This window comes from Panicum virgatum, chromosome 3K (genome assembly GCF_016808335.1).
Source record: "Panicum virgatum strain AP13 chromosome 3K, P.virgatum_v5, whole genome shotgun sequence".
NCBI classification, from domain to species: domain Eukaryota; kingdom Viridiplantae; phylum Streptophyta; class Magnoliopsida; order Poales; family Poaceae; genus Panicum; species Panicum virgatum.
Genome location: NC_053138.1, coordinates 55203658 through 55230925, shown reverse-complemented (window position 1 = coordinate 55230925; position 27268 = coordinate 55203658). Strand labels below are relative to the sequence as shown.

Sequence of the window (27268 nt, the reverse complement as noted above, 5' to 3'; positions counted from 1 at the left end):
TACGAGGAAAATGGTGAAAGGGGAGAGAGGAGGTTTTATAGGTCGCGAGGTGGGCCCACTAGTCAGAAGTCTGTTTAGGTCGGTTTCCCAACGTGGCAACATCCCCAGTTTTCTTGAGTTCAAAAACTTTTTGCTTTTTTTTTCATGTGACGATGAAGAAAATAAAATGGAGTTAGCAGAGTATTATTGACATGGGGGATCCGTCTGTCAGTGTCATAGGTCGCTGCTTTCGTGTCTTTAAAGCAGATGTGTATGTTTGAGGATTGTTACTCATTCCGGTTTTGACCAATTTGATGGTCTGCAATTGTAATTGGTAATGTGCATGCTTAACATCCTTCTTGGGAAACGTATTTTCTTTCCACATGTGAATCTTGCTCAAACTTGAAAGTTAATTGCACATGGTTTATTTCTTCAAAAAAATTTTTTGCACATGGTTTATTAGCAAATTTCGCAGAAACATCATGGTAACACAATCAAGTTGAGATAATCACAATGTGTTATACAATGATTGTGTTTATACAATGACTAGGTAAGTGCCCGCGCGTTGCTACGGGCGACAAAAGATTTATAGTGCAATAAACAAAGTATTCAACAAGACATTATAGTGTGAAAATAAGAACGAACATATCTAATGAAAATAGTCAATTCAAGAAATTAATTAATGTTGGGATGAAAGTCCAAAACCTTTTAATCTCATTAATAAATGGCAGCATCCTTAATTCCTTATCCCGTGTGGCACATCAGCTTTCATCTGGTGAAGAGTCATGAGGCTTCTTACTAAATGTTGCTCACTGAATTTATTTCAGATTTCAGAATGCATTCTATATGGTAATCATCTTTGTTGTTTCCCTTTGTATTCTACTTACTACTTCACCTGTACTGACTACTGAGCATGCCAACTTTAACTGAATGATTTTTAATAAAACTAATTGAATGGTTTGATAATTGAACATTGCAGCATATGTAGTACCTCCCATGCAGCTCATCAGCTTCGTCTGAAGCACCATGCGTGGAGCAAGCATATGAGGCTCCCTAATAAATGGTGCTGACTCAACTTTTGTTGGGTGTCAGAATGCATTCCATGCTAAGAGCAAGTATAGTGATGCTGAGTAAGCAGGCGACTCAGGTTCCACGTCAGAAAAAAGTACAGCTGGTGGAGAGAGAATAGAGGAGAGAGAAGGAGGTGAGCGACTTGTGACTTGTGAGTCGCCGGCGCAAGCAGGCGTATGTGCTCTCCCACGAATCTTACTGGTTCACGCGGCCATGCAACACAAAAAGCATTCAAGATGTTGGGGCCCGCCACTACAACATCTCGGTAGCTGTGGTGAGCTGGAACGCCAGTCGCTCGCTAGGCCAGCGACTCCATTATCCTTGCTCTAAGGGAAGCAACTCTTGATGCTAATATATATTTAGTATGTGTGCTTCCATTGGCTGATGAAGGAGGCGTGAGAGGAGTGGCTGAGCGACGCATACTGGATTCTTCTCCTCTGCAGCAGCAAGACATGCAACGAGCACACCAGTGAGGGGGGCACAAGGAGGAAGTGCAGGCATGCTGCTTCCTCATCTTCAGATCCTTCAGGTTCTACACCAAAGAATGAGACTGAATGTTCGTGCACACAACTACAAAGCCTTCTTGCACTATGCAAATTCAGCGAACAACTCTCAGCTGAAAGGAAGAGGCCGGATTTGTGACGAGATGCATCTGCATTGTTGAATGAAAGCCGGTAGTACTCTCAGCAACTGAATGGATACATGAATATGGCCACATCAGCTCTGTCTGAATCGCCATTGGGTGGAAGCAATTCTGATCTTTCTGAATTTTACAAGATCCTCCTAGTACCTGAATAGTTGAATAATGTGCAACTGAATTTTGTCAGGTTTCAGAACTGGGTAGATAGCATTGCATGCCCACAACCGTGTCGTCATAATTTGAACAACAATATTGATAAGTCATTTATCGTGCAAGTTCTCTAATTTGTAAGGATCTTGTGTGTCTGTATTCTGACTGAGGAATAAATGACATGACATTTATTTTTTGCAACTACACATGAATGGCAGCACAGCCCCGTCAAGTTTCAGAGTACCTCTATTAAAAAAAAAAGTTTCAGAGTACCTTTCAATGTCGAGCACGACATAGCATCACCTGATCTTCTCAGCGCTCAGGCATTTGCGCTCGCAAGACAACCTTTCTGCAGAGTGCAGATGCTCTTCCCCACAACCTGCTGCCCATACTGTCCAACATGAGAAGACGTGTGTACAGACTTCGCATTAGGATTTAAGAGAAGACATGTCTGGTTCTTTGTGGCCAGCGATCAACTTTGTCCAACAAATAAAATAAAAAAAGGCCAAATTAGAGGAGATGATCAATGATGACCACTGAAAACCTCTTGAATGAATCTGAATACACATTTGGATAGATAAAGCATAAAAAAAGGGAAGCATGACCTTAGTGCAAAATGGAAAAGCATTATATACAACGAAATAGCCGATTGTCCTTTGCAATAGTTACATAGCTATACATCAATAATTATAGGGTAATAGGAGCCTATTTTCAGAAGATTAAACAAACACAAAAGAACAAATATTTTGTTAGCATATCCAGTTTCAGGCCGCCGGTGTATTCCGTTGGGTTTGGGGGGCAAATAATTGGTACAAATTATTGATTCTTCGCCGCGCCACATTCTACCATAGTTTAATGTGCAGTCTACAAATATAAAATGGATAGCATGATGTTTTCTAGCTGTTCATGGTGGAAGGGAGATTTGGACGGCACCATCCACGGCGATCTGGCCATCTAGCAGGAGCCCGGGTGAGGAGGGGGGCAGGAAGAGGAGAGCCAGGGGATCTCGTTTGTGTCCTCACCAGGCACGGGAACGAACAACTCCGGCTGGTATTTCGTCTGACGGAGGCGCTCCTGGGCGAGGGATGGGCGGCGAGGACTAGCGGGTCAGGCTCAGGTGCGTCTTGGCCACGAGGAACTCACGGCGGTGGCGGCTTCTCCCGGTGGGCAGCACTGCGGACCAGGCGGCGCCCGTGCAGCTAGCTCGCCGCAGTCGAATTGCGAGGGTTTAGGCGAGGCGGGATCGGCGGTGGGCTACCAACGGTGGATCGATGGGGCATGGACGAACCATATTGATTCGCGAGGCAGACCGATTGGGCGGGCGTTTCCGTGGGCAGATGACGGAGGACGGACGGCTAACGATTTAGAGAAACAGAAGCCCTCCGCGTGATGGCAGACTGATCGCAGGCGGAGCGGACGAATTGGCGACGTACGAGTCGCCTATTCATACTTTTCAGTAGCGAGAGAAAACATTACTTCCCATGATTAGCATTAACAAAATATGGATCAGCACGGTTTAGTGACGTTTTTGGCCGTGCATCAAGATTCTCGCAATGCATATATATAGAAACATAGTCAAATGTCATGACCAAAAGTCAACGATATCAAACATTTAGAAACGAAAGAGAGAATTCCATAATGAATCTAACGATGATGCTTGCACATCTTACTATTCATTTCCATAAATTTAATTAAATATAAAATAGTTTGACTTTGGATAAAGTCAAACTCTTTTATATTTGTGGATGAACGGAGCAGAATATTGTTGGGTCCAATAATTATGGCATTATCCGACCTATTATTATCCGCATTCTTTTAAGGCTTTGTAGCGTTGTCTTGCTATGCTATCAGGATTAGATCTTGGAAATTTTGTTGCACTGGGTTAATACTTATTGCTTATTTATGGGTTAAGCACATGAACGGGATCTTGCCCAGTTGGTTAGCATACTGCAATTAGCACACAGCCTAGAACAGAGGAACACACATCTTCTGGCACTTGCAAGTCTCTAGAAAGCATGTAATGTTTTAGATTAGAAAAGTTTGTATCATGCATGTACCAGTGGGCTCTGTGATCTCTCAATCGAAGCTATTCTACCTTCCTGGTAGTTTATAGCATGGGCAGATTCGTCAGTTTCTTCCAAGAAAACTCCGATCCCACTACTATTCAGCTTGAGTTTTTTAAATCTAAAGAATCAAACTTGAACAGTAAACGAACAAACGAATGTTTTCTGAAAGAAAATAAAATATGCGTCAAGAACTGTATGGTCCTCTGGGGTCCACTAACGGTTGCAAGACTCGTGTCTTAAAAGAAAAAAAAAAGACAGGGCTTCCAAATTCAGACGTGATACCTACACCAACATGGTAATGTATTGTACTGTATTATATTAGTTGTAAACGTACCAGATTCTACTAACGGCCCCTTCGGATTGTTACACCCAGATGCTGATATAGTTGGCCCAGTGTCAGCTGAATTTTGAATACCGATCAGCGCTGCATTAGTGACTTCAGTATCCCTCAGTGGATGCTCAAAAATTTGCCCAAAGTTATGGATCAATACAGGATAGCAAGTCAAACTAACAAATCTGGCTCATTCTACAGTTGCTGAAGGACCTATCAGCAATCAAATATATGAAGAAAGGACAGACGAATGAAACAGACTTGCATGGTGCAAAATTTGATAATAAGGATACATAGGCATGCTGGGCACCTCGACCGAACATAACCTCATCCCGTCCTCTGAGGGGAACTTTGGCACCTGGGATGATGCGTGTTTCATTTACTACAACCAAACCATTTTGGCCTGTGACTTCTAACTCACACGGACCTCCTTGCTGGAACAAAACACAACACTATTTATGCAAGCGAAGAAACAAAGCAATGTAATTGCATTCTAACACTGCAGAAGCATTTAAATGCCTGAAGATGTCGCAACATACATAGCTTTCAGGTAACAGCTTGGTCATCCAAACAGATATGACAGTTGTCACGTCTGCCAACAGAAACTTTATCGCCACAGATAGGAACATGAGCAGTCTCCAATCATATATGGTTGATATCCAATATCAGGTAAGAACAATTTGAGCACTATGACTGGATAAGGAACAGGCATGAAAACTGACTGCTTGTTGAGCACTACTCCTATTCGGTTCAGAGAGGAGCTAATCCATACTGATGAAAATCTGCAGAAAAGAGAGATAGAATGAATATATGTATATTCAGTTCCAAGTGGCCACTGTAATTATGATAATAAAATATTCTTTTCACATGTGTGCATGAAGCAATTGACAGGACAAACAACATTTGGGCACAGATGGGTAACATTAATTATCCACTCGATGTAGCTCGGCTAAGATTTGGATTAATTGCCAAGATCTCATCATCCATCCATAACATGTATACTAGAATCACTTTTCCAAAGCATCTCTAACTAGTTTCAAGGACCCTGCAACAAAAAATAGGTAGGAGTGACAAAGTTTTCTACAGTTACTTCACTTTGATAGAATCACTTTTCCATATTTTTTCATGGACTATGTTCTAGAAATTGAAAAACAATAAACTATAAGCAAAGTTGTACCTGGGACATAGACAGTGGCGAATCTAGCCTAAAAATGTAGAGGGGGATCATGTCCACTTTCTTCTTCTTCCTCCCCTCTTCCTCTTCATTGTTTTATCCAAATAATAAAGGGGGGCTTAGGGGGGTATCCATGGGTATTAGGGAGGTAGGGGGGCTTAATCCCCCCTAGCCCCCATGTGGATCCGCCCCTGGACATAGAAGCTCATGTCTGGAATGACATCGACGGTGCGATCACCACAGTCCTCCTTCCTCACCTGTCCAGACTCTAGATGAATACGGAACAAAGCATCCTCCGTCCCCACAAAAATGACCCCAACGCCCTGTGCTAAACGAAAATAATAATAATCATGGATTCTGGAGGCATCAAGTTGGAGCAGTGTCACGATGTCAATGGATCCTTTTGGTGCCAATATAGCATCCCCCCGGGACCTGTCTCCATCGACCTGAGCCGGAGTATAGAGTTCTCCACCCTTGCGATTCCCAGCACGCCATCCTCCGCCGTGAGCACCGCGGATTCCGAAACGAAATCAGGAGGCAGTTGAAGCTCTGACACGGTCCGAAACGAAATGCCGTTGGCCTCATCAGTCAGGAAATAGAGCGCATTTCCGACAAGGACAGGACGAGGCATTTCGGAAAGAGATGATGGGCTGGGAAGGCCATTGGTCGGCCCGCTCCAGGTGCCAACCTCCGATGAGTAGACGTACGTAGACCTTCATAAAAGGATCGGAGCCCTCCACGAAGACGATGAGGAAGGGGCCGCGGCGGCAGTCGAGGTGGTCGCATTGGCCGTGGGCGGCGCAGACCACCGCCGCGTTCCAGCTGGAAAATTCGTGCTGCGGGGTGAGGCCGGGAACCTCCCGCAGCTCGTCCTTGACGGGGTCCCAGACCTCGAGGTCGATGCTCTCGACCGGCAAATAAGGCGTGGTGGTGAGGAGGACGCGGCCGTGGCGGGCGTCGAGCGCGCGGCGGCCGACGCGGGCGGCGCGGCGCGGGCGGAAGGGGGTGTCCGGGACGAAGCGGGAGACGATGCAGTCCACGTCCCTGCGGCTGGCGACGAAGCCGAGCATGGGGGCCGGGCGGTGCCGCTCGGCCAACCTGCGGCGGAAGCTTGGGGCGGAGACGATGCGGCACCACCGCCTGCACACGGTGGCGGCGCGGACGAGGCTCACGGGGTCGTCCGGCGGCAGGCGGAGGAGGCACTCCTCGACGAGATCGTCCATCAGCGCCTCCGCCGCCATGCCGCTTGCCTGGCTGGACGAGCCTGCCGCAGCTGGGTGAGGATCTCCTCGACGTCGACGGGGATGGCGCAGGCGGCGGCGGGAGTGAGGATCGTGAACAGAAGGATAGGATCCACCCGATTTTTTTTCTTACCACAAGGACATTGGTACGGTCACATACAGTGACATAATTGAGACGATGCGCTAGACAAATTTCTACAATGACTTATCTTTCTAGTTGTTTCATAATTATACCATACCTCTTGATTTGTGGATGAAATAAAGAAATATTCACTCCGTTCGGCAGCCAGCTCCAACTCCAGCCCAACAGTATTTTCCTCTCACACCACTCCAGCCACCAGCTCCAGCTCCAGCCAGCCCAACAGTATTTTCCTCTCACACCACTCCAGCCACCAGCTCCAACTCCAGCTTACCGAACACAGTGATTTTGAGCTGTATAATAACAATAACTCATACAATAGTGGGAAGTAGTCTCATACTCCTAAATTTTAGTCTATGGGGTGGTTGTTTTGCGAGCCAACTACCTCTTTCTCTAACCTTGTTCTCTCTCCTTCACATCACCATAAATTCTATGTGCTATTATATGAGACGATCTATGAGATGAATAATGTATAGCAATGTATATGCCCTTAGAGTTTCGGACTTTTGGGGGTCTCATGTTTCAGCCGGGAGGATCGTGAACCGTGTGATCAGTTGGACAGCTCAGACAGGTGTGTTTTGGGGTGGAGAACTATTTTTTTTTGAGGGAAATGGGGTGGAGAACTAATGGGCCTGAGAGGGCTGTTTTGGGCCTATTTCAGTTGCAGGCCAGAATAGAGAGGCTATCCGGCCCACATCTACAGTAATATCAAAAAAATTGTGCAAAATATCACTTAGTATTTTGTTATGGCTTGTTTTATTCGTACAGTTTCTTCAAAAATGATTTCAATTTGTCTATGTTTGCATAATTCTTTTGAATAAAATGAGTGGTCAAATTTGGAGTTAAAAACGTCAAACAACCTATAATTTGAAATGGAGAGAGTATTTCGCAAAAAATGTTTTCCAAAGGAATATAAAGTATGCGTCAAGAACATATAGTACGGCCTCTGGGGTCCACTGACGATTGCAAGTCTCATCATCTGTTAAAAGTAAAAAAAAAAAAAGACGGCTTCCAAACTCAGACGCAACTCCCAACATTGCAATGTATTGTACTGTATTTGCCGCCTAGATTCATTTTGCCCTTAATTGGAAATGGTTACTAGTTCATTAGCAGCGATGTCATTTTTATACAAACAATGAAGCATGGACATAGTGAGTACAAGACGAGAAAATTGTATATTTGGGACTCCAAACGTTGCGCTTTGCAGTTTTGCCATTCTAAACATCGACTTCGTAAAAACGGGACTCTAAACATTAGGCAATTGATTATACTGCCATTTGAGGTATTTTTTCTTTTTTTTTTCTTTTTAGATATTTGGGAGGATGAAATATCTTTCTTGCCCCTCTGTTTTGCATTGGACGATCGAGTCGCTGCTGTCTTCTCCTATCGTCCGGGCAGGCACTGCCGCCGCCTCTGCCGCACTGCAGCGGTGCCCACTGCAGCACTGCTGCTGCCCCTGCCTAGCAGGCTGGTTGGCCCGCCGCCGCCCATGCAGGCAGGCAGGCATCATTGCATCCATTGAGGATAATTTTTCTGCAGTTTGAGTTATGCGTGTTCATATTTTTTTTAAGTCGACGTTCGTGTTCACAATTACACATCCCAGATCAACATGCAAAGACTACATCAGAATTGGTGAAAAGCACTGCAAATTCCCAGCGCCAACATATCAGTATGACGGAATTTCCAGAACCTCAGGGGAAATTCGCGGCAGGGGCGGCGGCAGGCCGGCAGCAGTGCTGCTAGGCAGGGGCGATAGGATGCGATCGTATCGCGATAGGAGAGAGAGCAGCGACAAATAGATTCCTGCAGAACCTGATGCAAACACAGAGGGGCAAAAAAGACATTTCATCCTCCAAAATACCTGAAAAGAAAAGAGAGAAAATACCTCAAATGACAGTATAATCAAGTGCAATGTTTGGAGTCCTGTTTTTACGAAGTCGATGTTTGGAATGGTAAAACTATGAAGCGCAACGTTTAGAGTTCCAAATATGCAATTTTCTTGTACAACTAGCCACACTTGCACCTTGCAATAAACTGACGAATCAGCGTGCTTTCGAGCGAATCATGCAGGAAAGTTCAGATGCGAATCAAACAACCTACCTTCCTGGCAGTTTATGGTTAGGACTTAGGACAGACAGTTTCGATTCTTCCGAGAAAACTCCCATCGTGAGCTGAAAGAACAGCAGAGATGATCCCACCGAGGACCGAGCTCACCCGCTGCTGACTTTTACGGTTTTTTTTTCTTACGCCGACTCTTGTACAGTCTCGTGTCCTCATTTTCCCCACCCACTGAATTCTTATGAGTAAAACTAGTGTGATCTTTGGCCGCCCATAAATGAAGACATGATTCTTGTTGGAAGAAAAAAAAATACTTAGATACTAGTCTCCAAGTGAAATTAGCACTGTCCAGAGGCGTCCCATTGCCAGGCCGTACGTGGTTGGCAACGAGCAACCCAGTTTATCAAGGTCAACAATCCTTTGCAGAATGCTGAAAAGGAGACGAGACACACGAACTAATCCAAGATAACGGCACAGGCACTGATGTCGTCAAGGTGGGTGTGTACCAGCACGACAGCACCACTCACTGCACAAGGCTGCAAGCAGAAGCTTCCTATCTCTTTCCAACGAGTGAAACGCATTTTACTTTAACTATATTATAGCTGGTGATTTACAACGAGTTTAGCTAGTAACGACACTAACGTACAGCAACTTGTTCTGATGAGTCCAATACTAAACTCTAGGGAATGACGACGACACCAAACTTAACTTTTCAGTTCTAAATGTAAATGTTAAATGCTACTACTGCGTATCCGATACTTTCCGGTTCTGAATGTAAATACTGACTAAATCCATGTCATGTACTAGTAATTCAGGCATACACTTTAAGCTGAGACTTCAAAATCGAGCTCGAAGGACAGGCGGATAAATGTTCTCTGAAAACTTGCATTATCTGAAACTCTGTTTCAGAAACTCGAACCGTGTTCAACCCAAAGACAAAGAACAGACAAACCGTTGACGCTTCCCAGGTCTTGTCAGAGCACAGAAAATTTCAAACGCTCCACTGGCAGCCGGCAGCCCGGCCCGGCGGTAACAGTGAAAGGCAGGAACTTTCCCAGCTTGTTCCTGCCGCTTTCCCGCCATCTTCGTGACCCCCCTTCGTCCTCTATATCAGGCCCCTCCTTCGGACTCTCCCCTTGCTTTGTTCATCGTCTTCCCCAATGGCTCCTCCTTCCTCCAGCAGGCGCCTCCCATGGTCTTCCAACGGCGACGGCGGCGAGATGTCCCTGCCTCGCAGGCGGTGGCAGTCGATTGTGCTGTGAGTTTGGTTTTGGCGTTCTTGATTAATTGGTTCTATGCTGTTTGCTTGGTCCTGAGCTGGTTGGGAGGTGCTGATTCTTTTGGGTTGCAGGCAGGTGAGGGGAACGAGGAGGAAGACGACGACGACGACGGAGGGGTTGTTTGGGTTCAGACGGATCATGGAGGCGGAGTTCATGGGCATGTTCCTTCCGGTCTTCGGGTCAATGATGCGGAGATTGGTAAGGACTTGGTCAGACTAAGCTCTTACTTTTCTTCAGATCTGGCTGGCTGGTCCTTGGTTCTGAACTTCTGATTCCAGATCTCTGGATGTTTGAATCGTTGTTTGCTAGGTTAATTTTGAAAACTTTTGTTAGTTTTTAATTCGTTTTTAAGTAGAAACTGCAAAATCTCTGAGGAGATTTGTTGAAAAACAGTTTTTGGACTTGGTGCAACCGTTTCAGCTCAAAGGATTTTACTGTTTACCTATGGTGTTCTGTTGCTTGGTTTACGCTAAAAAAAAGGACCATGCGCGTGAATATTATCCGAGTGGTAATCTTGTTGCTGTTCTAGACACTAGAGCTCTTACGGTCTTACCCTGTTTTGACATCTGACCTCTGCATATTTCAGGTTTCAGAGGAGGTAGAGAAAGCAATGTTCAGACAGTTCAGTGCACCCGCGGCACCTCCAAGGTGAGACATTTACTTTCCTCTTCTATCAGTAATCCGTTCAAAAATTCTGAATGATATCTGACTATTAGAAACGAATTTACTGCTCCTAACGCAGATACTGAAGCGCATCGATATATTTTTCATGTGTTTGTTGATGCATAGTATTAAAGTGCATATTTAACTACCTCACTCAGTTCAACTATACCTTTTCATTTGTAGATTACTAGTAGACTGGAATCAGCGCCCGAGGTACCACCTCGTATTCCTGAATGGTCTAAAACCAGTTTACACAATGACGAGATTAGAACCAGACGATGGAACTGCAATTAAGGTGGCAATAGTTGAAAGACTTGAAAACAACCGGACGAACATCATTCAGTTCGGTCCTCTTTCTTCAGCTAGGGTTGAGGTTGTCGCCCTCCATGGCAATTTCAATGCTAAAAGTGAGGAATGCTGGAGCCTAGAAGAGTTTAACAAGCATATAGTAACCGGCCGAGAGAAGAGCGCGCAACTCCTCACAGGCAATCTGACACTGAAGCTCAATGGTGGGGAGGCTCTGCTTGAAAATGCATTTTTCACTGATAACTCCAGCTTCACTAGCACCAAGATGTTCAGGCTGGGGTTGAGGCTTGTGAATCCTTCTGGTGAGAGAGTTCTTGAAGGACTCACCAAGCCTTTTCGTGTGAAGGAACGCAGGGTAGAAGGTATCCCTTTTTGCCAAACATTCAGATTTTTCAATATTTTTCATAATTTACAATCTTGGTTTGGAGCTCAGAGTTGAGACCAATCATGTTCATCCAACCTTTTTCTTGTAGGATTTGAAAAGCACTACCCTCCGATGCTGGATGATGAAGTATGGCGTTTGAAAAAGATACGCAAAACTGGTGCTTACCACCAGGCCTTGTCAGATAATGGAATCGATTCCGTGAAAAAGTTCTTACAGGCTTATATGAAGGATGAACAGAAGCTTGTAAAGGTAAAGGCTCAACAAATCTCTTCTGGTAACAAATACCACTTTGATATTCCTCTAGGCATCTATTTTCATGATGGTGGACTAATACAAGATCTTTGGCTTTACCTCTAGCTTTTCAACAAGATGCCACAGTCAACATGGAAATCCATAATAGAGCATGCCATGACATGCAAATTTGGCGACAATCTTTATCTTTATGAAGTTAAGGACAGCGATGCAGGTCTCTACTTTGATGAGATATATCAGCTTGTTGGGGTGAAGTTTGGTGATTGTTACAAGTCCATTCATCAGCTTGACCAAATAGAGAAGGTGTGGTCTCCTCCCTTGCTTTGAAATGGGAGTGTTTCTCACTGATGTTTTAATATTTTGGGTGTTTCTCATAACCAGAATTTGGTGGACTCCTTTAAGAAAGTGGCCTATCAGAATATAGATGGCATTCAGTCTAACTACAAGATGGCGAACAACTATCCTGTACTCCACAGGTTCCCAGCTCAGGGCACTTCCCTGATGAGTCCTGTTCTTCCAAATCAGCAGATACTGAACTATGGTAACATCCTGTTCTGCAAATCGTCTGTACAACTTGGGATCTTTGGTCATTGATATTTTTTTGGCAGGTCAACACAGTTCATATTTGGGAGATACCTTTTCAACTAGTCAAGGATTTAGGTCAAATCATTCAAGAGAGAATTTTAACACATCCCAAGGATCCAGTAATGTAAGTAGTTCTTTAAATGTGCACATCAGTAAATGATAAAGGACATATATAGATGTTAGTCCAAGTCTCTAAGATACTATTATTAATTTGCAAGCAGGTTCCAGTTGATATGTCTCAATTTGTTCAAGGACAAGCTTCTAATGATGTGCAGATGATACATGAGCCAATAACAAATAGAGACGTACAATACAATTCAAGCCAAGGAACCTTATTACCTGCACCAAGGATTACTCAGCTGCAGATACCAAACAATGAAATAACATATTTTGGAAGAGATGCTAGTCCTCCCGCTGTTGTTCCTGATGACATTCTGGTCAGTCAGGCTGCTGCGAGATTTAATCAGGGGAGACAGAGAGAGCCATCTCATTTCTCTGAAGAATCATACAATGTAAGACATTATTTTCGGCATAGAAATTTAGCTTTTTATTTCCCTTGAGAACTAGAAGCTATTAAAAAAGCAGACATAAATCTAATTTGGAACAATTCACACTCAACAATGCACATGCTTGACTGAGCCAAATCAAATTCTTTTATTCTTGCAGTTGCTTCCTATGTCATCTACAGATGCGTTCATGTCTTTGATGCAACCTCAATTCCACCTTCTAAGCAACGGTAAGCACCTTAAAACCTTCTGCTACAGCTAATTTGCTCATCTTGATGCTCAGCTGCTCACATACATTGGTGGCATCTGCAGGTGAGAATTCCAGCAACCAATGGAACCAACGATACCATGGTGAAACAATAATGCAGCTACAACAAGTTACTGGATTTCAGACATCACGTACAAACAGCTTTGACTCTAGCTCATGTGAGGATCTCATACATAACTTCATCTCTCAGATCCCTAACAGTGACAGGGCAGCGATGCCACTTTCTCCACGCAAGTGGTTCAAGATCAAGGTGGCATTCAAGCTAGCATCCGTGGGGAGGCTCTCCAGGATCTCAAGAAGGGGTCTGCACTGCCCCACGCCAAGACCAAGGCTTGTACCAACAATATGAGCCTTTCAAGAAGTTTGAATAAAGGTTATAAAAGAGCTAACTCCAGATCAAAGATTTTGATCCATCTGAATGTTACACTATGGCGATGTTATACGGTGCTGAATGTTGGCCTACAAAAAGGCGACATGTCCAGCAACTGAGTGTAGCAGAGATGCGGATGTTGCGGTGGTTTTGCGGGCACACAAGGAGGGATAGAGTCCGGAACGAAGTTATTCGGGATAGGGTCGGGGTGGCACCAATTGAGGAGAAACTTATCCAGCATCGGCTGAGATGGTTTGGACATGTCCAACGAAGGCCTCCTGAGGCGCCGGTGCATAATGGGGTTCTTGAGCGGGTCAATAATGTAAAGAGGGGTAGAGGTAGACCTAAACTGACGTGGGATGAGTCGGTTAAGAGAGACCTTAAGGATTGGAATATCTCTAAAGAGATAGCTTTGGATAGGAGCGCTTGGAGACTAGCTATCAATGTGCCTGAACTTTGAACTTATTTCTTTCGGGTTTCATCTCTAGCCTACCCCAACTTGCTTGGGAAAAAAGGCTATGTTGTTGTTGTTGTTGTTGTTGAATGTTACACTATGATGATGTTGAAGTAGATGCTCTAGTATGTTGAACTGATAGTATAGTCAAGGCACTAGGTAGCGCACTCTGTACATAGCGGAGCTAGTACTTTACTTTTGTCAGTAAGAGTGGTTGCAGCTTTCAAGTTTCTGTTGTCTATGATGAATTCAGGCAATGTAAGAAGCACAAGGTTTCTTCATCTCATGCAAAGCACATTTATTGGAAGGGTGACTCTATGCAGTGCAAATGCTGCAATCAATCTGTAACTGACAATTTAATATGGGACAAGGCAGCATACATGTCATAGCAGAAAACTGTAAACTTGGCACATGTCACTTGATGCTGTCATGGTAATGGACACATAATACAAGAGTAATTTCTAAGTATGGAAGATGTAAACAAGTCTCAAATTTGAATTTTCCCTCATTTACCATCTTTCTGTCATCTTGGGTGCCTTCTTTCCATTTTTTAAATTTTAATGTAATAAAATGGTTTACCTATCGAAACATGAACCAATTTACATCATTGATCCTTCTGGAGGGTTTCAAAAACATACTCCTTTCAGGCGTCTTGCTGTTTTCTCCTTGGCCCAAAATCAGTCTTCTCATTAATTGATCATTTTGCAATGTTACTTTTGCTATTTGGAGTTCTTCTTCCACCTATGCTGCTCAAAGTTAGCTGGTTCCTATTCCTGGTTGGTGTTTGCAACTTTTTCTGCTGTATTGGTGACTTGCTTGCAGGATTTGTACTCCTAAGTAATCCAAATGCAGTGGAACAAGTTAATCATTTGCACAGAATAGTTACATGTGTAAGTACAAAATGGGAGCTGGACGCACACTCACCTCATCGGTGTAACTTCAGGTTTCTTTATAGTTGAGACACCCCTATTGGCAATACCAGAAGCTTTTAGGCCCATGGTTGACATTGCCATTTCTTGGTTGGAACAGCTAGTAGCAGAATCAAAGCTGTATAGGCCCTCTGATCGTAGTGATTCAGCTCTACAATTTTGTTGCACTGGACTGTATCTTTGATAGAAAGAAGTTGGAAGCTGTGCTGTGTCAGGCTTCAGCTGTAGAATGGAATTAGAGTTCTCAAAGTGGTCGTCACCAATAGTCATCTTATCAACCCAATCCCCTAATCCCATTTCCTTCTGAAGATCAGTGCATTTCTCAACCGAGTTAGATGAGTTGTTCTCAGTGAGGATGCCAGAAAAATTCAATTTGGACCTCCTTTGCGTTGGAGTGAAAATATTCCGGACCTTCTACAAGCAGAAAGATAATATTGATCAAATATATAATACACTTTGGCATGTCAAAAAGATGAAAAGAAACAGGTGGTATCTTTTCCAATATTTGACACTCTTTTTGTTCAGATCATCTAACACAGTGTTTTTCACTTAATAGTGACTTTGTTAATAGATAGTTCTATGTTAGAACTAAGTTTCCACTGTCAAATTATGGGACTGCAGATATTTGACTTTCTTCAAAATATTTGACATTTTTTCTAAGTACTGAAATCTGGAATGAGAACTAGCACAGCAAGACTTAAATTGAAAAAAAAAAGTAGCGGTTTACAAGAAAAAATAGACTAAAAAAGAATCACCTCTAGGTTCCCGACTTCTTCCATTGGCTGCCTATCTTTAGGAAATATAGGTGTTGCATTGCCTTTTCTAATTCTGTATATGCTTGGGCTTGACTGTGTGCTTAGAATGTTTTTCGGTTCTCCTTCCTTCTTAGCCAATGCAGCCTTGAGGCAAGCAATCTGAAATGAGCAAAAATAACATCACTTATAAATCTCAATTTCGGCTCATCAATAGCCTTTCTTTATAGAAATAAGCAATAAGAAGTAAGCAGACACCTGTTCTTTGAGATCTCTAATCTCGCTGCTTTCTTTATTCGCTTTTGCTGCACCAAGCTCAACAGAAGCGACTCGTTCAGCAAATTTTAAGGTGCTTATCGTCTCACCAACAGCATCTGGTTCAGGGCTTATGTGAACAAACATAAGCATTTTTGCTTGTCCTCCTGAACATTACAACAAAATATTCATGACACAGATTCCAGTACTAAAATAGTGGTAATTAAGGATCCTGACTTTTGTATGCTACCTAGTGAATCTTGCAAAAGTTGGGTGAGCTTGCTGTTACGGTAAGGAACATGTGAGTTCTTTTGGGCAAGGGATGCAATCACATCTCCGAGTGCTGAAAGTGACTTGTTTATGTACTGAGCCTCCTTCAGTCTATCTCCGACGACCTCAGACTTATCAACCCTTTCACTGCCTGCTAGATCCACCAGATGCATGCAACCTCTTAAGATTGTCCCGGTCCCGGATGTCAAATCTCTTCCTTGAACATGAACAGTCAAGCAACTGCATGTGGATTCCCCAGTCATAAGTAAATATATGAAGCGAAGAACTTCTACGTGTGAAGAAATTATCCAAGCCAAACCTGTGTGAGCGGCTACTTCGGTCGTTTATGGCTGTTGAACCCACTGCACGATTCTTTTGGCCTTGATTCATCAATTCAACAACATCAGCCGTAGATGTGACAGGAACTATGCTCGCATCAGGAACCACAAGCCCTTTCTGTGAAGTGTTTTTAATTTCTAATGTAGCTTGGTGTTAAGGATGTTCAAAAATGCCCCTCAAATAAACTTAAGATCAAAATAGAAAGACAGAGAAGTTTCTATTAATTTCGCAAGCAGAAACCAAGGAGTGCAAATATTATAAAGTAATAAAAAAATCCAAGAGAAAAGGATATCTTCTATTTCCACTATCGTCAAGGAGATCTCTCACTTGCTCGTTGTATATCTCAATCATCTGTACAGAGATATCATAATTGATTGTCCCCTTTCTCTGTGCTTGAAGACTAAATAAGTCATTTAATGCTCTATAGTTAACACCTAGGCTTTCTTCCATTAGAACTTTAGGTCCACTCTGCACGTATCAATGGTTAACATGCATAAAATGATCAGACTTTTGGGAAAATATTACTCCAAGCATACTCTATTTGCTAGCGCAGCTTATACCATTGTATATGTCTTCCCTGATCCTGTTTGGCCATATGCAAATATGCAGACATTGAAACCATCAAGAACTGAACGTATCAATGGTTGCATATCCGAAAAGACCTCATCTGCATCAGCAAAAAAAGCATAAAGTTCAATGGTAAAGTCATACCAAGTTTTATTGAGATGAAATCCGTTATATGAGCTACTTAGAACCTTGAGTGGCTGCTGGGCCAAAGACCTTGTTGAAAGTAAAATATTTGGTTCCATCTTTTGCAAATTTTGTAGGAGCATTTATTGTGATGGTTCTTTCTTCCATTCCAGCAACACTGCTTGAGGAACTTATTTGCCCAGGTAGGAAAGGCCTCACGCGACAATAAACTCTAATATTTCCTGGAGACAAAAGAAACCAATATTTATGTAATTTTTAGAATTTGATCTTGTACATCTTGCTCCTTCAATGCACAAAATTGTACCTTTAAGATCCTGTATCTGGTTGTATAACTTGCGGTTTTCCTCAAGAACTTTGTGATATCGGGAAGCAGAATTGGATATAGTGTACAGATGCTTCCCTGTTACAACATGGAGATGGAGACCCTTTTGGAAAATGGTTCTATTTTTTGAGCAGATAATTTAGGTAAATGCAAAAGAGATAAATTATAAGTTACCAAGTTTAGTGAACTCCTCAGAGTACTGCAATTTCAATTGTTCCATACTGGACTTGATAGAAGAGACAGTAGCTCTCAACTCCTGTATGGAGCATAAATTGTCAAAGAATGTTGATGGGCATGCAGGTTAGTCAAGATCAAATTAAAACTGCAGAACAAAAGAAATACCCTGATCTGTTTGTGCTGTAGATCAAAATTTATTTCTTCCTCTGGTTGGAACTGTTGAGCTGCTTTACTACCATTTACTACAAAACCAACCTCCTTTGTATTCAAGATATTTTGCCTCTCTTCATCCATCTTCATTATTCATCAAGCAGGACAAGTATTAGTATATGATGCATTAGTCAAGATCAAATTAAGACATGAAGGTAATGAGAGGTCTCAGAATATCTCCCTAAACAATTGTAGTCTGTAGATATAAGTAAATACGGCAGAATACTTGGGCCATGGGCCTTATGGACCAAATATAGAAAGCAAGAGCAACATACAAGTATACTATATACTATACTGTGTATATAATATATTTGCATATGAAAGAACAATATACCTTCCCTTGACCACTGGTGGAAGTATAGTCTGATTCCAATAGCATGTCTGGTCCAGAAAGTGGCACAGTTACCTTCAGGTTGCCTGTGCGCTCCAACTGCTATTTTTAATCCCCAAATTAGTACGTTAGTAGTCATTATTCTTAGTAGCTTGTCAGTAGTCAAACAAGACATACCAAGTTCTGGTTTGCAAAGCGATGCTCATATTCCTGAATAACTTTGCCTAGCAGTGACTCAACAATCTGCAAATTAGCAATACCTTAAATTTCATTTTTTATGTCCATCAACCATACTGAAGAAACAATCAGCTATCTATTCAAGCAAAGTAGGCTCACCAATGGAATTTCTTCTGGTTTCTTATCTAAGAGAACTGCACGGACAAGCGTGCTAAGGGAGTTTGAAGTAGTCTATAAAAATAGATAAGAGTCATCACTGAGTGTGAAACAAGAAACTGTACTACATTACAATATACTTACCAACTCACTGGATTCTGGGAAACAATCAGGAGATGCATTTTGCTCCCTTGAAAACCCATTCTGGATTGCTTCTGCTGAGTGGTTTCTCATATTCTTGTTCATGAAGGCATCAGAATTCTTCAGTATGAAATAATCTCCAGGAATCGAAGGCTTCAAAATACCACCATATTTACATGAAGCCTGTCTCCCTGTTTTCTTGCTTTCATTGAATGACTTCAGAGCAAGAACACAATCCACAACCCGTACACTTTTTCCACCCTATATTCGAATTGTCAGATAACAAATGTAAGTTTTCTCCGGGAGAAAGTAAAACAGATAGCAAACTTTGCATAGGAATCTTTTGTTTTGAGTGCATTGTAGATCTCGAGTTACATGAAAAAAAATTATGAAATGCAGCTCTCTTAAATCAGCAGGATATAAAATACCTTCTCCAAATCAGAAACCTCAAATGTTGGGAGGCCAAAATTTTGTACAGCGACAACAAAATTTCGCAGATTTTCAAAATACTGATATGCACACAAAGCTGAGCCATCCGCAGGGGCAGTAGATTCTGTCAGCACTCCAACAACCTAGAATCATTATTACATTGAGAAAAGAATTGGTATTAAATATTTACCATGTGCGACAGCTAGAAAAACAAACTGGAAAAATGAAGGTGAGAAGTGTAACCTTAGGTATGGCGCCTGGCTGGACCTTATTCAGTGCATTACAGAGGATAATGCCATTTCTTAGTCCAAGCTGGAATTCCTCCTCTGAGGGCTCATCTGGCAGGTCCTTTGCACACACTACCCCAACCGTTTTTCGCAACCAACTGGCTGCATCATGCCTTCTTATTGCTGCATTAAACGACAAGGGTAATAAATTCACCTATCCCTGACATATAGTTCAAGTAATAACCACGCACAGAGATGCCCTTGAAACTGAAACAATTTGAGCGCAATAATAAAGCCAAACTTAATAGCCTTCCTGGAGTAGAAACCCAACTTAAAGGAACAGTCAATTCCATTCCATTTTAGGCCGATTTGGTATGCTCAGGGTTAAGTCGCCACTAATCCATGCTAGCTTGGTGTCTATATGAGCCGTGTTTCACCAATAGTAATGGCAGTATTTCACCGAAGCGGAGAAAAACAAACGCAGCACTATGATTCGCCGATTTTGACGGCGACACAATTTGCGCAGCACTACATTGTATCAACAGGGAAAAGTCTAGCTAGTACCTTTTAATTCAAACCAATAATATCAGAGAGAAAAAAGAACACAAAAACTTTTCTCCAGTAAGACGCACAGATCAAGGATCAAGCACATGGACTCTGCACGACCTTCAGCTCAACTGAAGCTCAAACTGAATCAAGAAAAGGAAGTACTACAACATAAGTACCAAGAAACCACCAGTACATGCCACTAGGATCATGATCGAACACATTGTACCAAGCAATTTGAAACAGGCCTACACGGATCCCAATTTGATCCCTCACTCAGATACCCCCTTTCCTGAATCGAACTTCACTATCAACCCAAACCTCCCAACACCAAGGCGAGATTCTCCAGGCCAATCGCTCAGTTTTCCATCCGAAGCACTCATCCGAACTCACCGGCCTCCTCCGCCCTGCGCACGGCCACGTCGTCGTCCCCCACGCTCCCGACTCCCCGCCGCAGGACCTCCTCCACAACCGACGCCACCGCAGCCATCCCGGATGCCCAGTCGAGAATCACCGCGGAACCAGCACCGATTCAGACCGCGCGCGTCGCCCTGAGAAAGAGAGAAAGAGGAGGAGGCACGGGAAGATCCGGTCGGGGGAGAAGAGAGAGAGTGGAGTAGGGCTCGTCTGCTGGGGGGTGGGGGGGGGGGGGGGGGCGGCAGCGAGGTGGGGTGGTGGGCTTTCTTCTCGGGATCGGGCGGCGCTGGTTTCGAATGGCGATGGCGCCCGATCGACGCGTGGGGGAAGAGAGCGGTTGGGGGGCGATGTGGACGTTGGGGAGGGGGTGGAGTTCGAATATGGACCTCTTTCGAGGCGGGATCTGTATATTGGCTGCATTTTCTCTTGTTTATTGTTTTCCTTTTTACCATGTCTTGGGTTACATATTTCTTTTGAAAAAGTCCGTTTTACCTCTCCTAACTTTTACAAAAGTCTGATTTTCCTCCTCTAACTACGAAACTGGATATGTTTACTCCTCGAACTATCCAAACCGGTTCAAATGTCATCCCTGAGTGGTTTGGGATTGGCTTGCTGGCGGTTTTTCTATTTTTCTTTTTATATTTATTTTGACTGAATATTTAAAAAATTATAATAAATTATAAAAAATTATAAAATAGAAAATTTAATTTAATTTGACTCGACTATTATATAATATATTTTAGTATAAAATTTTTGCTATACCTTTAGATATATATTATTCTGTAATTAATTCATAGCTATAGTTTACATGGTCCAATTATGATGAAATTTTTATGATGGGCTAATTATTATATGCTTGAGTAGTAGTAAAAATTTCATGCTCATTGGATCATGTATTCCTAAGTTATAGATTTGTCTAGGTTTATCTATAAATAAACATAGACAAGATAAACATAGACAAATCTATAACTCAGACATACATGATCTAATGAGCATGAAATTTTTAGTACAGCTTAAGCATGTAATGATTAGTCCACCACAAAAATTTCACCATAATTAGACCAAGAAAACTGTAGTTATGAATTAATTATAGAAAACTATATATCTAAAGCTACAATAAAAATTTTATACTAAAATATATCATATCATATGTTCACTGCATAGATCTATGTAATATCTCGAAAATTCAACCAAGGAAATTACTCGCTAAAAATAAATTTCAAAATCATTTCAAAATTTCTTTCGTCGTTGAGCTCAAATTTTCTTGTCACCTAGATTCTATCTTTTGCCTAAACCTCCATTTAGCTATTCTCTCTCATCATATACGCTCCAGCTAATTAGCTTCCTCCCTCACTAATCTCTCTTGTTTTGTTTCTCACCTATGCACTCTCACATACACAAGTTGCACTCGCGTAGCAGCTTTAAATCACCTGCATGCAGCCTTAGCATCAAGCTAGCACCCACGTGTGCATGCAAACTTTGCAGACCGAGGCTTTCGCTGTGCTCGCTCTCGTTGGCGCATGCAGCAACACTTAATCACATGCATGCTGCCATTAGCTAGCACCCAGCAGCAGCACATGGCCATGGCACGCCGAGCACTCGCACGAGCGGACAACCTGGCCAAAAGCCGGAGACCCCGGCGAGCTGCTGCAAAGTGATGCTGCCCTCTGCTCGTGCAATCCCATCTCCTCTACGCCATCATCACCGCAACTCCGCGCGTGCTCGTGCCGTCCCATCACCCAGCCGAGCTGCTCGCCGTGCCAAAGCTGCGCCGGCCGCCGGCCACTGGGGCGCCTGCCCGCCCCGTCTCTTCACCGCTGCAGCCCCGCCGCCTCGCCGCGCGTGCCGTGCCGTCGCCTCAGTGCAACCGCTCCGCTCGGCGACGCCCACAACTCCACCACTCACCGCCTCCCTTCCTCCCTGAATCGAGCTCTCTCTGCTCTCCCTCCCGAGCCGCAGCAGCTGCTCGTCGATCTCCTCCTGTAGGCAGCCCGCACCAAGGTAAGCAGCTGCCGAGCATCTCCACAGCACCCTCGGCCTTGCCCAACCGGCGCCCCTTCCTCTGCCTGCCACCAGCAAGCTCATAAGCCGCGGCCATGGCTGCCACGCGGCCGGAGCCGACCTTCGTTTCCCATGTCCGGAGTCACCAAAGTAGAACCCCCTCGCCCTCCTCTCTCTCCCCGTGCCCTCGGATTCGAGAACGGTGGCCGGAGCTGCCGCCGGCTCGAGCTCGAGCACCCCAGCCGTGGCGGATGAGAGAGAGAGAGAGATGAGCACGAGCACCTGCGTGCTTCTCTGCTACCTATGCCCCTCTCCCTTCCTATTATCTCCTAGGCCCACAACACTAATAAAATCCAAAGGCCCAAGTATATACGCATGACCAGCTAAACAGCCTGTGTGCTGTTCTAGTAGCCCACGTGACCATGCCATCATGTGAAATATACTAATTTAATTACGCAGTTTAATTATCAGTTCACTTTAGCATCCAATATCTCACCCATCCAAGCTCCGATTCCATTGATTCTTTTTCCTAAATTCATCTAAAATCAAACTCTATCTAATACAACTATATTTGTATAATGTATTGATGTATGTGCTTTGCTTGTTTGCGTACGACGAAGTAGAACCGATTCCATAGGAGAACCCGGAGGAGCCGGGAGACCAGGAAGCCGCCGCCGCCGCGTATGTAAGCGAAGGCAAGTCTCATCGATCCCTTATGTTGACTATGATTGATCCCAAGTAAGGTTAAATATAAAATTTGCTAGACTTAGGGATTGCATGAGACGATACACTGAGGGATTGAGAGAAACCATTGACTGAAGCCATGTTGTATATCGATTTACTGTTAGACTGGCATATTATCAGATCTTGTTAATTGATGAAACTGGAATGGAAATGAGAGCAGGGCAGTGTGGAATGTGTTGGAGCATGCGCTACCGTGGTGGTAGACTTGCGACCGAGCTTTGTCGTGGTGACACCTCGGGTTTGGTTGGTTATGGTTGTTGACTGCCCTGATGAGCCTTAAGGACCGTGTGTTATGGTGCCATCTCACCTAACCTACTTTCAGTACGACCACATGAGTTTGTATGGGCAAACCTTAGTCTAATCCCACTGGCTAACCTGGTAGTCGTCCGGGGTGGATATATTTTGGGGTGATACCTGGATTGGTCAAGACCCCGGGGGTTTGTGGGCGACTAGTCGGGGTTGAGCCACGGCTGGGTGTCGGCTATGACGGAGCCATATCTAGATGGTGAAGTGCGTGTGGGTAAAGCGTACAACCTCTGCAGAGTATACAATCCATTCGAATGGTCCGTGTCCTCGGTTTGGACAGATTACGGTGTGGACATCTCAACTAGTTGAGCCACCTAGCCCCTGAGATGGATGACTGTTTGGGTTATCTTTAATACTATATTTGTTATTTATTCTGGTTGATTAATGGACCTTTGCATACTAATCTGTAACTCCCTCCTCGTAAGGGTGAGGTGGGACTTGCTGAGTACTTTCGTACTCAACCCTTGTTGATTATTTTTTTCAGAGGATCCTGACTTTGTGCCTGAAGATTACGAGTAGATCGTGTCCGCACCCAAGCTGATCGAGTGGAGCCATGATGGATGAAGAGCTAGTCTTGCATGTCGTTATGCTACTCGTTATCCTGTGGTTATTTGCGGTAGTTTTGTGTTGTCACTTTACTCCTCGTGTACGGGTTGAATAAAGCTCTGTATGACTTTGGACTCCACTTGATGTAACATGTATTGTATCGGAGACTTGCTTCGGTTATTAATACATGGTTTAGCCTCGATCTTTGGGTCGGGGTGCTTCAGGTGGTATCAGAGCCATGCTTGGCTGTAGGACATGAACCGGTAGTTGACGATGACCGTAGGAGGCCTAGGATGGTCAATCCTTGAAACCCTATTACTCGTTAAACTTTATCGTTGTTATGCTAACCCTACCCTTGTAAATCAGATGGCTGATGACTGGACCACCACCTACTGCATCAATGAAGATGGATTCCCCAAGGTGCTTTATGCTGCCACTGTGCGACTTGGTATTCCGGAACGTCCGGAGTACGTGGGCCGCAAGTTCATGGAAAATGACACCGAAAGCTATGAAGTCACCATGCATATTGGCGCCAGTGACAAGTTCTTGGAGATGCAACCCTAGAGTGTCACTGCCACTGGAGCCCGTATGCCTGACACCATTCAACTGTTAGCTCGCAAGGCGTTGCGTTACCTGTGCCAGATGTTTGAATGGCACTTGGGTTCTACCCCCATGAAGTACTTTCCCCCACTGGATCGTAACCGTCCTGCTTGGGCGGCGAGGATCCGCAACTTGGAGAGCACCGCAGGAACCGAGAAGGACCCCACAGTTGTCGCTATGTCTGCCTATTTGCTTAGCCTTGACAATTTGTGCGACCAACTGCACCAGCATGTGAAAGACCTCATCCAGCGTGCTGAGAGAGCGGAGTCCCGTTGGCATAAGACTAAGCTGGCCTTAGCTCAGGCAGAAGCCCGAGCAGCTGAAGCAGAAAGCCGCCTTGCTGCAGCCGAAGAGAACCTTAGGGAGCAGGCAGACCACCATATTCAGCTCCTTAGGGGAGTCTACCTAGTGGACCATGTCAAGCGCAAGGAATGCCATCCCAGGACTGCTACTGAGCCGCCAATCCTGGAGGGAATTCCGCTGTGTTCCTTGTCCCAACCACGCAGGAGGATTGGTGAATCGGTGCCACCCACACCTCCCGCGTCACCCCGTGAAGCTGAAGACCGAGACCCCGAAGACCGTGTCGTAGGGACCAGTAGTCAAGTTGTTCCGGCCGACCCTTAAAAGTCGAGCCGCATTATTGTAATCCGTCGTGTCATGTATCCCTGCTTGTTTGAATGAATGCTTATGTGGTGCTTGAATGATTGGCTTGTGTGCTTTGTGTGGTACAAAATATATTATATATACAAATCTACCCCCGTAATATACTAGGAAAGTCACATAATCCTGCCCTATCCCTCCTTGACCACAGATGTCTCGTCGTTCGAGCCGAGTCCAGGGACTCCATGCTCAGGAAGATGGTGACGAGGTCAACCCAAGAAACCAAGCCCATCTGAATGTAGCCCCAGAAGCACCAGAAAATGGACACCTACCGCCGCCACCTCCCCATGCCCCATCACCCATTGATCTGGCAGCCATATTGCAGCAGCAGAACCAACTCCTTCAAGTTCTTGTGACCACTCTCACTGCTCAAGTTCAAGACAATCTTGGCAACCATAGACCTACGGTGCATCCTAATGGCAATGGCAGCAGAATTGTAGTTTTCAACCGCTTGCAGCCACCTAAGTTTGGAGGATCTGATAACCCAATTGAGGCAGATGATTGGCTGTGAGAGATTGAAATGAAGCTTGAAGTGGTCCATGCAGATGATAGAGACAAGGTTTTGCTCGCAGTACAACAGTTAAGGGGACTAGCCCTTGCTTGGTGGCAGAGTTATAGGGAAATAAACGAAAATGCTAACGAGATGGTACGGGATGACTTTGTCAAGATCTTCAGAGAACATCACATTCCCAGCAGTGTTATGAAGCTCAAGAAGGATGAGTTCAGAAAGCTTCGTCAAGGTGGGATGACTGTGACAGAGTATCTTCATAAGTTCTCAGAGTTGTCTCGTTATGCACCAGAGGATATCAATGATGACGAGAAGAAGCAAGAAGCTTTTCTGGGTGGGCTTAACCCTGAAATCAGGACCTTGGTTGAAGTCACCACCCACAGTGACTTCAATGCCATGGTCAACAGGGCTATTACCACCGAGAGAAACAGGAAGGTAGAACTCAGTGAGCGCAAATGTCGGATTGAAATAAAAAAGCCCCAGCAGTTGGAGAAGTTCCAGAGGACTCAGTATCCGGTTCACTCAGGTCAGAGAAGCCAGGGTGCCTTTTCATTCAAGGCGCACCCCGGTTCTTTCTAGAAGCCAGCTCAGTCAGCTCTAGTTGTGAAGATCCAAAGTACCTTCCGCACCCAGCAGTCCGGTGGAAGTCAAGTGACCAATGTGAGGACTTGTTTCCACTGCCGTGAAGCCGGACACTTCATGGCCAACTGCCCGTATCTCAGCCAGTCCGCCCCTTCTGTTTTCTCCAACTCGGTTCAAGGACCAAAGCAGCCGACTGAAGCCAACCGTGCAGCACCAGCTAGGAGCCAACAGTAGTCCTTCGGCAAGGCAAAGGTGAATCATGTGTATGCTGAAGAAGCAGAGGATGCACCAGGAGTGATTTTTGGTGAGTTTCTGGTCCAATCAGCTCTAGCCTCAGTGCTTTTTGATTCTGGAGCATCGCATTCCTTTATATCCTCCCACTTTGTGGAAAAGCATGATATACCTACTATAGCCCTTAAGAGGCCGCTAATGACCCGTTCGCCTGGAGGTCATATACCTTGCCACTTAGGTGTTATAGATATCCCTATAAACCTAAGTGGGGTAGTATTCCTTGCCAACCTAGTAGTCCTTGCTTCCAAAGGGATAGATGTCATACTCGGTATGGACTGGCTCACCAAGCACTGAGGAAATATAGCCTGTGCTGAGAGAGCAGTGACAATCACCAACCACCAAAGGTTAACAGTCACATGCCTAATCCAGCCTAGCCTATCAGACTCCATGGTGAACCACATCCAAGCAGAATCCCCAGAAGATGTGCCAGTAGTTCAGGAATTCACAGATGTGTTCCCAGATGAATTACCCGGTATGCCTCTAGAAAGAGATGTAGAGTTCACTATTGACTTAGTCCCTGGAACCAAGCCTATAGCAAACAATGCCTATTGGTTAGCAGCCCCAGAGCTTGCCGAGTTGAAGAAGTAGCTTGAAGAGCATCAACAAAAGGGATTTATTAGACCCACTGCTTCTCCGTGGGGAGCCCCAGTACTCTTCGTGAAGAAGAAAGATGGGAGCATGAGAGTTTGTGTGGACTACCGTGATCTGAATGCAGTCACCATC

General features: G+C 44.3%; 3 protein-coding genes across 7 annotated transcripts; 1 reads left to right on the top strand and 2 right to left on the bottom strand.

Moving 5' to 3' along the window:
* Positions 1-4482: 4482 nt before the first annotated feature.
* On the bottom strand, positions 4483-6772 carry LOC120699718. Of its 2 annotated transcripts, XM_039983771.1 has the most exons (3): positions 5415-6772; positions 4777-5282; positions 4483-4671 (listed from the first exon to the last, which is right to left on the bottom strand). In XM_039983771.1, the coding sequence occupies exon 1, from the start codon at positions 6650-6652 to the stop codon at positions 5996-5998; it is 657 nt and encodes a 218-aa protein (XP_039839705.1). In that variant the 5' UTR covers positions 6653-6772; the 3' UTR covers positions 4483-4671; positions 4777-5282; positions 5415-5995. The 2 variants fall into 2 exon arrangements, with proteins under 2 accessions (XP_039839705.1, XP_039839704.1); XM_039983770.1 differs by having other exon boundaries at positions 4483-5282.
* Positions 6773-9943: 3171 nt separating this feature from the next.
* Positions 9944-14225, top strand: LOC120699716 (calmodulin-binding protein 60 C-like). Of its 2 annotated transcripts, none has more exons than XM_039983763.1 (12): positions 9944-10107; positions 10201-10327; positions 10716-10777; positions 10976-11460; positions 11572-11732; positions 11841-12038; positions 12117-12276; positions 12344-12444; positions 12596-12832; positions 12987-13056; positions 13139-13514; positions 14010-14225. In XM_039983763.1, exons 1-11 carry the CDS (start codon positions 10010-10012, stop codon positions 13441-13443), a joined length of 2004 nt encoding a protein of 667 aa, XP_039839697.1. In that variant the 5' UTR covers positions 9944-10009; the 3' UTR covers positions 13444-13514; positions 14010-14225. The 2 variants fall into 2 exon arrangements, with proteins under 2 accessions (XP_039839697.1, XP_039839696.1); XM_039983762.1 differs by having other exon boundaries at positions 12542-12832.
* Positions 14226-14304: 79 nt separating this feature from the next.
* LOC120699715 (kinesin-like protein KIN-14Q) lies at positions 14305-20537 on the bottom strand. Of its 3 annotated transcripts, none has more exons than XM_039983761.1 (19): positions 20284-20537; positions 19361-19527; positions 19117-19260; positions 18692-18949; positions 18551-18622; positions 18392-18457; positions 18218-18316; positions 17839-17967; positions 17671-17752; positions 17479-17574; positions 17219-17395; positions 17024-17130; positions 16756-16931; positions 16444-16605; positions 16105-16364; positions 15858-16021; positions 15603-15761; positions 14843-15258; positions 14305-14751 (listed from the first exon to the last, which is right to left on the bottom strand). In XM_039983761.1, exons 1-19 carry the CDS (start codon positions 20378-20380, stop codon positions 14616-14618), a joined length of 2967 nt encoding a protein of 988 aa, XP_039839695.1. In that variant the 5' UTR covers positions 20381-20537; the 3' UTR covers positions 14305-14615. The 3 variants fall into 3 exon arrangements, with proteins under 3 accessions (XP_039839695.1, XP_039839693.1, XP_039839694.1); XM_039983759.1 differs by having other exon boundaries at positions 14843-15261; positions 20284-20536; XM_039983760.1 differs by having other exon boundaries at positions 14843-15261; positions 18218-18313; positions 20284-20536.
* Between the last annotated feature and the right edge of the window lie 6731 nt (positions 20538-27268).